Here is a 10,541-nt window from a genome sequence, read left to right as displayed (position 1 = left end):
GGCCCAGGAACCTGCCTGAACAAGCGCCGTGGGATTTTTAGACCGAGTCTGAGAAACGGTGGAAGAAGGAATAAGGACTAGACCAGCATTAGCAGAGGGAGAAAGGGGATGGCGAATTTAAGTAAATAGGAAGAAAAGGACTTTTCACAGTGCCTCCTTTTATAAGTAAATACAGGTGAACAAGTAAACAAACGGAAAGGAAGCTGGACATCGGAACTGGCACAGCCAGTTCTCCAGCCGGGCACCTGAGCTTGGCAGCCCCCAGGAAGGCAGGGGGTTGGTCCTGCTACTGACCCAGGGCTGTTTTCCTGTGAATAAACATGGAGGGTTTCATCACACCTCGAACCTCTCACTGAAGCGGCAGTAATGGCCCTGGGCCCCGTCATGGTCACCTTCCCTCCCACGCCCTCCCTACAAGTGAACCCTCCCATGTTTGTGCAGGAGAGAGAGAGACAGAGAGAAACCCCAGTGAGTAGGGCCCAAGCAACCAGAGACCTGGCATGGATGGAAACGAACAAAAGGCTGGGACAGGCGGACGCAATGCTCTGTGTGCCTTTATTCGCGGCAATAAACATTACTAACAATGTGCAAGGCACACGAACACGGGAGCCAAAGACATTTCACTCTGGAAGGTTGTCTACAGGGATGTCCACTGAGCATTTGAGAAACAGATATTGATACTGAATCAAATTGGATTCAATTGATAGTCATGAATCTGACCCCTTTAATCCTTCTTTTTATCATTAGTATCTTCCTACCGGTAATCAAAAGTCTTTGTATGTTGAGTTTTGTTCGTTTTAAGGAAATGAAAATAAAATACCAACGAAGTGTTTTTAAAAGAGGATTGCCTCAAACTAAACTTATATGTGGGGTGAGGGGGGACTGGGAGGGACACAGGGGCTCCCAGAGGGCTAGTAACATGGTTTCTCCATCACTATGTTGTATATTTGATCTCCGCACTTTTCTATATTATGTCACATTTCAATAAAAAGTTGACATGAAGGCACTGTCTCTATTAATGGCAGAGATGGAGAATTCAGCCCTTATTTAGGGTGTGTAATGTTCCACTTACCCGGGAACTGTGAAATCTCCAGGAAACCATTCTCATTTTGTAAAGAGTGTAAACAGACAAGTGGACGTCAAAGCCTTATGTGATTACCAGATGGTCCTTTACGTCGAAGGGTCACCAGTTTTGTCTTCTTGGTTGGACGTGTAAGCTTAGCTCAGGAAGAAGACTCAGCAACAGTATCCACTTCTGGCAACTTCACCATTGCCCTGCTGGGGCCCAGGCTGCCACTCCCCGGCCCCAAGGATGTCACCTGAGCAGTTCCGAGGGCGCTGGTGAATGACCTCACCTCCATCCCCTCCCTGTGGAGAGGAAGCAGGGCCAAGTCCTCAGGATGTGTTCTTCTCACCTTATTGACAATTCTTGTGAAATAATTTCCTGTGGGATCCTTGATCTGTCTAACCAATTCTACATTAAAACAGCAATTGAGGGTTTTTTTTTAATATAGGCTAATAAAAAATTAGGATTCAATATTTACTCTACCTTCAAATCCTACAACTGCATGAGCTGATTAAAGCAGACTTTTTTTTTTTCCCTCTTGGAATCTTGGAATTAACAAAAAGTAAAATCGCCACGTGCGTTTTAACTGTCAGTGGGAGGGTGTGAAATGAAGGCCTGTTTCCACGAGAGGGTAAAAGAAAACTCCTCAAGGAGATGGCTACTGTCCTTAGAGGCAACACGACTGGGTTCTGATCGGACCCTGGTTAAGTGGAGAATTTCAGTGTTACAGGAGCAGCAAATGCTGTTGGAGATTGGATTGAGCCGGGAGACCTCCACAGGTAAGGGAGAGATTACGGTTAATGTCTTCCACGCCTGTTCTAAGCCAGTCCTTTGCTTGGGTCTTCCTCCTCACGATAAACGTCTTGTCCTTGGGCAGAAGGACAGGTATGGCTTTGCTTTGTCTCATCCTGCCCCAGCTCCCCAGCTCCCCGGGGTTTATAAGCAGTTCCCTGCCAGCATTGCAAGTATGAGGTTATCTTCCGGATTCTCTCTGGCGCCTCGGGAAGCCTGTGAGCCCAAGGCTTGGGGTTCTCTCGGAGCCCCTTCTCGCCTTCCCTTTGGTCCTTGGGCCTTTGCTGGCTCAACGTAAACGCGCTTCTTTCTGGCTGCAGAGCGCCAACCGCATCACGCGGAGAGCTGGGTCGGGGTGCAAAGGTTTGAAAAGGGAAGCGGCCGCGGTGTAGACAGGCCTAGAGAGGTCACTTCTCAGCAGCCGCCCTGCCTGCGAAGAGTCATCGTGTGTGAACAGGCCCGCGGCCGCGGAAGGCACGCTCGGTTCTCGCCGGGCCTCACGGCGGTACCGCTTCAGTGTGCGTGGATCCGGGGCGCACGAGGGGGAAGTACGTCCTGAGAATACCAAATGGGCTCACCGGCTCCTGGTTACTAAAAGCCTCGTCTATCGGGGTCGTCTGGAGTGAGATATTTTCCTGGAACGCAGCTCTGAACCCAGAGTGTGGAGACGCTCAAAACAGCACGAAGCACAGAACTGCCAAAGGCATCCGTAATCCAGGACATTGCAAAGGCCTGCGCGGGAGGGAGCGGGCTGGCGAGGCCGGGGCGCACGGCGCGGAGGGGAGCGGCGCCGCGAGCCGGCGGCGGGGCAGGTAGGCGCGAGAGCCGGCGGCCTGAGCGGGGATCCGGCACACCATCCTCAGTCCTTCCCGGGCGGAGGCCTCCCCTCTCTGGATGCCGCGGCCCCTCCCGGGGCGGCTGGACCTCGCTTGCCCCTCGCCCGCGGTCCTTGGCGGGCCCCGCACCCGGACCCCCCGTGGGCTTGGAGGAGCCGCGGCCGGAGAGAGGGGCGCGGTGGCTTGGCACGGACGCTTGGCCCGGGACCTGAAGGCACAGCGCCCGCCCGGCGGGTCCCGCCCCGGCAGGGACGCAGGGACGCAGGGACCGCCCGCCCAGTATCCCTATGCGCGGTCCTCCCGTGCGCAGTCCCCCGCGCCTGGTGCCTCCGCGCCTGGTCGACCCTCCCCGCGCGGCGGCAGCCGAGGCGCCCGCATCTCCCTCCCGCGCACTCCGTGCAGCCATGGCCGCCTCCTCCGCGCGGCCCGCCGCCCTGGTCATGCCAGCGCTGGCGCTGCTCCTGCTGCTGTGCGTGGGCCCAGGTAAGGGGGCGATGCCAGGGCGCCCGGGGAGAGGCTCGGTGAGGGCGTGGGGGCCTAGGCACCCACCGTGAGCCCGGGCAAGGGCCAAGGTTTGACAGGGGGTGCTGGGTTCTGCCGTTGCGCGGTGGGAAGTGGCGTGCTTGGGTCAAGGGCAGGGTCTCGGATGTGCGCGGCAAGCTTGGAAAAGGAGGCGGAGAAGCCTCGGGCTGAACGCGAAGGGCCGGGCGCGGTGGGCGCTGTAGGCGGGTGGTGCGCCCAGGGCAGAGCGGAGCCGAAGGGCCATCCCCAGAGGGCCTACCAGGCGTTCCCTTCCCGGCGCCTTGGCTCGGTCAAGTTCCAGGTTTGCAGAGCTGCGAGCAGGCCTCACCTCCCAGCTGGGGAAAAGTTCTCAAGCGAGAAAGGCTTAACTTTCTCGACTTCTTGGAGCCCTCCGTGAATGGGTTGAAAATCCCGGTTCCGTTCCCTACAGAATGCGCGCATTCACACGCACGCCGGAAATGCGGCGGGTTCGGGGTGTGGACTTTTGAACCCTGGGAGCCCACATCCCCACCGCAGAAGGGCGACCTGAAATCAGAGGGTTTGCCCTGACACTGCTACCTCCCCTCCTACCGTCCTTCCCGGCTCAGGCCGGCAAGGGGCGCCCTTGAGGCTCGGGGCTCTGAGAGGCAGGGGTCATGACCCAGGTCTGCGGCGAAGATGCTGAGGCTGGAAGGGGGAGGTGACTCGCCCAACAGCCTGAGGCTGGCGCCTCTTCCCCCGCAAAGCAGCCGCACGGTGCGGTGGAAAGGCAGGACCCCCTTGGTGCTCAGCTTCGGCGTTTTGGATGTTCAGCACAAGTAGCGAACGCCCAACACCGGGCAGGGGGGGGGGGTCAGCAGGAGCCCTGGGAGGGGGGTGGGGGGAGGGTGACGGCTGTTCTAATTTAGGACCACATGGGGGGCCAGTCCATCACTCCCCATCACGTGCTTTATCACCTCCCTCTTTGTTCCTCCCATTTTAAGAAGCACATCTGAACACAGCAAGTGGGCATCGGCTATAAGCCAGTCCTTTTCAGAACTTGTATTTTATTTCGTTTATACCGAGAATGCAGTGATAGGAATCAGTTAAAATATTATCATCATTGAGCTGGAATGTGAAAGTTCTTAGGACACCAAATGAAAATCGTTTTGTAGAGTGTAGAAACACTTTTAGATCCGAATAAAAACAACAATAATTTTAAGACAATCAGGGCAAGTTACAAAACGGGGCTGAGCTTTTAGAGCACTAAGCCCCATTCCTTGGCTTGTGGTGGAGAACCTCCACTTCTGCCTCTGTCTTCCCACGGCTGCCTTCCCTGTGGCCTCACCTCCTCTTATAAGGACACCACCGGTCACTGGATTTAGAGCCCACCTTAAACCCGGCATCATATCACCTCGAGGTCCTTAACTCATTACGTCTGCAAAGACGCTGTTTCCAGATAAGTTCACATTCGGAAGTTCTGGGTGGGTATGAATTTGGGGGGACACTAGTTGATCGACTGCACCATGAAAAGTTAAGTCTGCAGGCAGGTGCATATGACAGGTGGCTGCCCGAATATTATGACAGAAGGGATCAAAGGACAACGTCACTTTTCCTAGAGAACAGCTCAGATGGTCTCAAGTAGCTCAAAGTGCCCTGCTCGGCCATGGTCCTTGTCACTAGTTTGAGCCACAGGCAGCCTGAATTGCTTTTTCTACACAACAGGAAATGCAACAAGCATTAAATAATGTAATACTACCAAGTTGCTAAAGCAACATAGGGGTATGAAGTGATTTTTTCCAATGTGGATTTTTGCATGTGAGAAATTTAAGGGCGCAGTGCAACCCTGAAATGATTTCCATTTTCATTCCTTTAGGTGGCATAAGTGGAAACAAACTCAAGCTGATGCTTCAGAAAGGGGAAGGTAAATATAGCCCACACAGATAAGGGTTGCATTCTTAACCAGGCTGCAATGAAACAGCGATGTTGATGTGCTCACCTGAGGCTTGTGTTTGGGAAATCAGAAGTGTTTACTCCTTAGAATGTTAGCAGATCTGAAGGGCTCGTCCTGTGGGGATGTGGTGCGGTATTTCATCAGGTAAACATTATTGCCAGTCAATGCTTTTCTGACAGCTGTCAGTGTGGACTCAGAAATAAAAGGAACAGAGCTGTAGTGTTAATTGAAGGCTGTTTATTTTAGAATCGTGATACCCCTTAGAGCACGGTACCTGAATTGAGAGCACACACAGCCTCGGTTCTGGGGCAGCACAGAGCGGTATTGTGGGCGTCCTCCGTATCCAACTAGCTCTTGGGGGAGGGTTAAACAGAAAGACCATTTTGTTACTGACACCTGTTGTGAAGAACACACCTCAGATAGATATGGTAACGCAGCAAAATGTCGTAGAAACAGAACTGTCTGGGAGCCACACAGGTGAGTTCTGGGCCCACTGTAATCAGTTCGATCATTGTGTGGGCTTGTGAAAGCCATTCTCCCGCAGAACTTTTGTCTTCACCTGGAAATTAGCAAGTTATCGATCTCTTAGAATGAAGACTACATTTCTTTTTTTTTTTTTCACATCTTTATTGGAATATAATTGCTTTACAGTGGTGTGTTAGTTTCTGCTGTACAACGAAGCGAATCAGCTCTACATATGCATACATCCCCATATCCCCTCCCAGGACTACACTTCTGCGGTGAACTTTTAACTACTTATTCTTCCCCTGGATTAACAGGTGCTCCAGGAGGCTGAAGTCTGCTCCCCAGTGGGGGGCCCCAGCGCTTCTGCACCTGCCTCCCAGGTGGCAGGGACCCCCCCCAGCCCCACACACACCTGTTGAGCACACACGGCCCCTCTCGGGGGAGGGGCTCCTGGGGGAGCTCCCAGCATCTTCCGCAGCTCTTCCGGCTGCTCCCAAGGCCCTGGTCCACCCCCGACCTCCCAGGGCCCCCAGATGGCCCCTCCCTGTGCTGGACAGCCATCTCCCGAGGACACCAGGGGTGACGGGGGCCCTGGCTGGGCCAGCTGTCTAAGGGGGACTGGAGAGCAAACGGCTGAGATGATCATGACTCCTCCGTGTACATCCTCAGCTTTTATTCAGCTCAAGCCAAGAAACACATATTGAGCGCCTACTGTGTACAGGTCAGTGTAACAGGCCCCGAGGGAAAGGCACAGGTGGACAGGAGGTGAAAACACAAATGTGCTGATATTTATCCACGTGACCAAGGGACACAAGGGCATTTGACTTCCTTTTCCTGCGCAGCCTCCATAACGGGAGGCGGGCCCTTCAGTCCCGTGTTGCAGATGAGGGCACAGAGGCTCAGAGCCAGACAGCAGGGCCGGCCCAGCGGCACAGCACTTCCCCGAGCACATCTGCAGAAGCGGGGCCTTTTCTGCAGCTGAGCCCACGATGGAAAGGCGTCCGGGGAAGCCGTGGGAAAGCGAGGGTCACCCCCATCAAGAGACAGTCGAAGCGTTCATGGTCACACTGTGAGGCCCAGAGACGGTGGCCGAGGGGGTGCCTCGTGTCCCTGCGGCCTGACTTGAGGACTTGCTGTACCGCTGGGCTCGCTGGCCGGCCTGCTCAGACCCCTGCTCCGGCCCTTTCTCCCCTGGCCCCCTAAGCAATCCCAGCGCGCTCGTGTGTGTGCGGACAAGGCACACACGCCCAGCGGCACTGGACACCCGATGGTTTCCCCACGGCAGAGCCCAGGGGGGAGCACCAGCCCCTGCCCAGGGCCTGGGGCCTGGGGTCTGGGCCTGGCGAGGGGCTGCAGAGGAGGAGCTGAGTTCGGTTCCCGCCCCGGGCCTGTTACGTGGCTGTGCCTGGAAAGCAGGGCTCGCTACCCCGGAGCCCGGGACAGACGGCGGAAGCCCACACAGCACCCGCGCCCTGCAGGAAGGATGTGCCAGTGAACACCACCTCCTGCCAGGTGGGGACGGGGAGGGGGATGGAGAAGAGCAATTCACCCTAATGAGGAAAGGAATCATTCTCTGTACTTGGGGGTGGGGAACCCCTCGTTTCAGCCCCTGCTCCCCCTACGACCCCGGTGGCCGTCCCGGAGAGCAGAGCCAAGGAGTTCCTGAGCGGCCTGAGGCGGCTCAAGCGGCAGCTGTGGGACCGCACGCGGCCCGAGGTGCAGCAGTGGTACCAGCACTTCCTGTACTTGGGCTTCGACGAAGCGGTGGGTGTTCTGGCTGGAGCCTGGCTTCCTGCCCGGCAGGACGGGGGTGGGGAGGCCTGCTTTGGGGAAACGGGCACAGAGAATGAAGTTCTGTTATTTGCCCTGAAGTCAGAGCCCCCATTCTATGCCAAGAGCTGCCAGGCATTGGACCACATGACCGTCAGGCATAAGGGTATTAGCTGGAATTTTCTATCCCACTGTGCCCAGATGGGAATCTCTCCCATCAGGTTTTGGAAGCAGACTTCCAGAGACGTCCCCGCCCAAAGTGGCTGGGACTTAAATTCATCGAGAATCTGGTTTTCTTAGGGACTCTTTTAATGTAGCTGGTCAGTTTTGTCTGGGTGTCCTTAAAAATAACTCACCACCTCCCAAAACATTTTTCACTTTGCCTCCAAAAAAATGTCAGAAACAGCAAGATCGATGCAAAGCCCCATGAGTATAATGGAAAGAGATGCAAAGCGACTTTTAAAGAGAGACGGGCCTTTGCAGATGTTTCTGGGAAAACTTGTCAATGCATTTGCAGGAAGTACGGTTCGGTTCATGTGTCCAGGTAGCGTGAATGGACATATTCACCAAATTAAGGAAAAAGACTGCTTATCACCACCGACTCCCAGCCGGGGACCAGGTTCCAGGTCAGCCAGCGGCGGAGTTAAGGTGTGAGAGTCCGCTGGCCCGGAGCGAGTCTGCAGGGTGATGGGCAGGGCTGTGCTGAGTGAGGCCTGCTGTGGAGACCACAGCTCACTGCCCCTGCCAGGGAGTGGACGGAGGGTGGCATCTCCCAGGGGGGCGCTGGAAGGGTGTTTCCAAACGGACTCATGGCTCATATTGTGAATGGAGGGTGTATACAAAATACTGCAAGAGGCGAACAAAAGTAAACTCTTCAGAAACATCATTTTTCATGGCTGCATAGCATGCAATCCTGTAGCTGTATAATTTCCTTCCCAGTCCTAACCGTTGGATATACCAGTTGTTCCCTAATTATCTTTTGGCTACTCAAATATAATTTTCTTGCTGTGCAAATCACTAAGCACCTATAGCCAAACTGTGCCAGACACGGGTCTCATACTTATATGAATTACCTAACCTTCACAACAACCCAAAAGGCAGGTACTGTTACTTGCATCTTCGTGTGTAGTTTTCTCCTCACTTAGTATCACTTTGTCCAGTGGAGTTACTGGGGCAAAAGATAGAATCACACGTCAGGGTCGTTAAGTACCAGCAAATTTCATATTCCCATAAGTCATGTGTGAGAGCCCCACTATTCTCAAATCTTCAGCAGCATCTGGTATTGCCATTGAAAAAATTTTAAAACAAATCAATTTACTTCTTTGATAGATGAAAATGCCATATCATACTTTAGTAATTTGCATTTCCTTGATTATCTGTATTTGCAGTTCAAGAAAATGGGTGTTTAGAGTTTGACATGGGGAAATGGCTAAAATAATGACCGGTGACAAAACCAGAATAAAAATGGGGATCAAGTAAGAGTATAATAACTAAATATGATGCATAGAAGACACTAGAAGGAAATGCATCCAAATGTCAGTAGTGGTTGCCTTTGGCAATGGAAATAGCTCCCTTTTTCTTTGTCTCCCTCTCACATACACACTTGTTAAATGTGTCTGCATTATTTCTGTATTCATAAAGTATTTTACAAATTGGGAAAAAAATATGTTAAGCCAAAACCTCAAACCAGATTATAAAATGAGAAAAACCAAGGAACGAGACTACTTCACTATGGGAAAAACTGCAATATTGTGAGACAAGCAAGCTGTTTCCTTTTCAAGGCAGGGACTGGGGGAGGGTCAGAGGAGGCTGGAGCCCCAGGCCCAGTGAGTAGACGGGGATGAGGGTTGAATCGTGCCCACGTAGTAAGCGTTTGTGGCCTGGATCACTGCATCCAGACCTGTCTGAGCAACACGACAGGTGTGAGAGTGTCACCACCAGATGTGTCCAAATGCCCTGCCCCGAGGCTGCAATGTGGTTTCATGCACCACGTTTACGAAGCCCGGGCGGGACGGGGAGGGGGTCAGTGTCTGCCACATCAGATGCCCAGCGCCTGGGGACAGGCCCAGCTGTTACTGTATTGGGCAGATGTCCATTTTCTTTACTGAAAAAGAGAAAACTGTTGAAGTCTGGGGTATATTTAGCACTCACAGACAGACGTGTTCAAGGGTAGGGGTGTGTACTCCTTTGGGGGGAAAAAGCTTTCAGCAGTGTTCTCCAGCTGGTTAGTATTGACCTCTGGCCCAGGGATGCTGTAGCCAGAAGCTATTCTTTTTAAAAAACGATTATTTATTGTTTTCTATTGAAGTAGAGCTGATTTACAATGTGGTGTTAGTTTCAGGTATACAGCAAAGTGATTCGGTTCTACATATATTCTTTTTCAGATTCTTTTCCATTATAAGTTATTACAAGATATGGAATATATTTCCTCCCTGTGCTGTACAGTAGGTCCTTGTGGCAGGAGTTATTCTTAGGGGGGTTGTTCCTCGTTGAAGAAAAATCCCAGAGAAACAGTGTCAGTAAGATGTTCTCTGGGAAACGGTGTCCTTACGTTCATCCCCTCTCATCCTCTTTTCCTGCAGAAATTTGAGGATGACATCACCTATTGGCTAAACAGAGGTCGGAATGGGCACGACGACTACTACGATTACCACCAGCGCCACCACGATGAAGGTGCTGAGATCGGTCCCTGGAGCCCCTATGGCTTCAGGCACGGAGCCAGCGTCAACTACGACGACTACTGACCGTCACTCAGGCGGGCTCCGGGCCGCAGGCTCCGCACGATGCCCGGGCTGTGTCTGCTGCGCCTGGTCTCGGTTCATCTTTCCTACCCGCTTTCTGTGGCCACAAAGGAAGAGTTAAAGCAAAGAACGTAAATGCCTTTCGAGGTTTCATGCGAGTACCTAACAATGCATTTCATTTAAAAATAGAAATAAAAGCATTTTGTTAAAAAGTCTCAGAGTTCATTTGGATGAAACTTGAGCTGGCGAGAGTTTTCCTTCCCTGCATGTTCCTGAGGTTGAAGCAACTTCTCAGAGGCACCTCCCCTCTGCTATCTGAACTGTTACCCCTCCAAGAATTCCCACCACCCCAGGCCATGGGACCGAGCAGGGGTCTTCAATGTATTAGGATTCAGTCCACACTAAATGCCAAATTAAGAATAAAAAAGCAAGAAAAT

At 52.8% G+C, this 10,541-nt stretch overlaps 1 protein-coding gene across 1 annotated transcript; it reads left to right on the top strand.

Moving 5' to 3' along the window:
* Positions 1–246: 246 nt before the first annotated feature.
* ECRG4 (ECRG4 augurin precursor) lies at positions 247–10,316 on the top strand. The gene is made up of 4 exons (XM_082427077.1): positions 247–3,177; positions 5,051–5,098; positions 7,200–7,357; positions 9,946–10,316. Exons 1-4 carry the CDS (start codon positions 2,982–2,984, stop codon positions 10,105–10,107), a joined length of 564 nt encoding a protein of 187 aa, XP_082283203.1. The 5' UTR covers positions 247–2,981; the 3' UTR covers positions 10,108–10,316.
* The last annotated feature ends 225 nt before the right edge of the window (positions 10,317–10,541 follow it).

This window comes from Balaenoptera physalus (assembly GCF_965194825.1).
Source record: "Balaenoptera physalus genome assembly, chromosome: 15".
NCBI classification, from domain to species: Eukaryota; Metazoa; Chordata; class Mammalia; order Artiodactyla; family Balaenopteridae; genus Balaenoptera; species Balaenoptera physalus.
Note: the sequence above shows the minus strand (reverse complement) of the source record. Positions and strands in the feature narration are given on the sequence as shown.

Coding starts and splice junctions, on each gene's coding strand:
- ECRG4 (XM_082427077.1), top strand. CDS start 2,982: ATGCGCGGTCCTCCCGTGCGCAGTCCCCCGCGCCTGGTGCCTCCGCGC. Junction 3,178..5,050: donor GCTGCTGTGCGTGGGCCCAG/GTAAGGGGGCGA, acceptor TCATTCCTTTAG/GTGGCATAAGTGGAAACAAA. Junction 7,358..9,945: donor ACTTGGGCTTCGACGAAGCG/GTGGGTGTTCTG, acceptor CTTTTCCTGCAG/AAATTTGAGGATGACATCAC.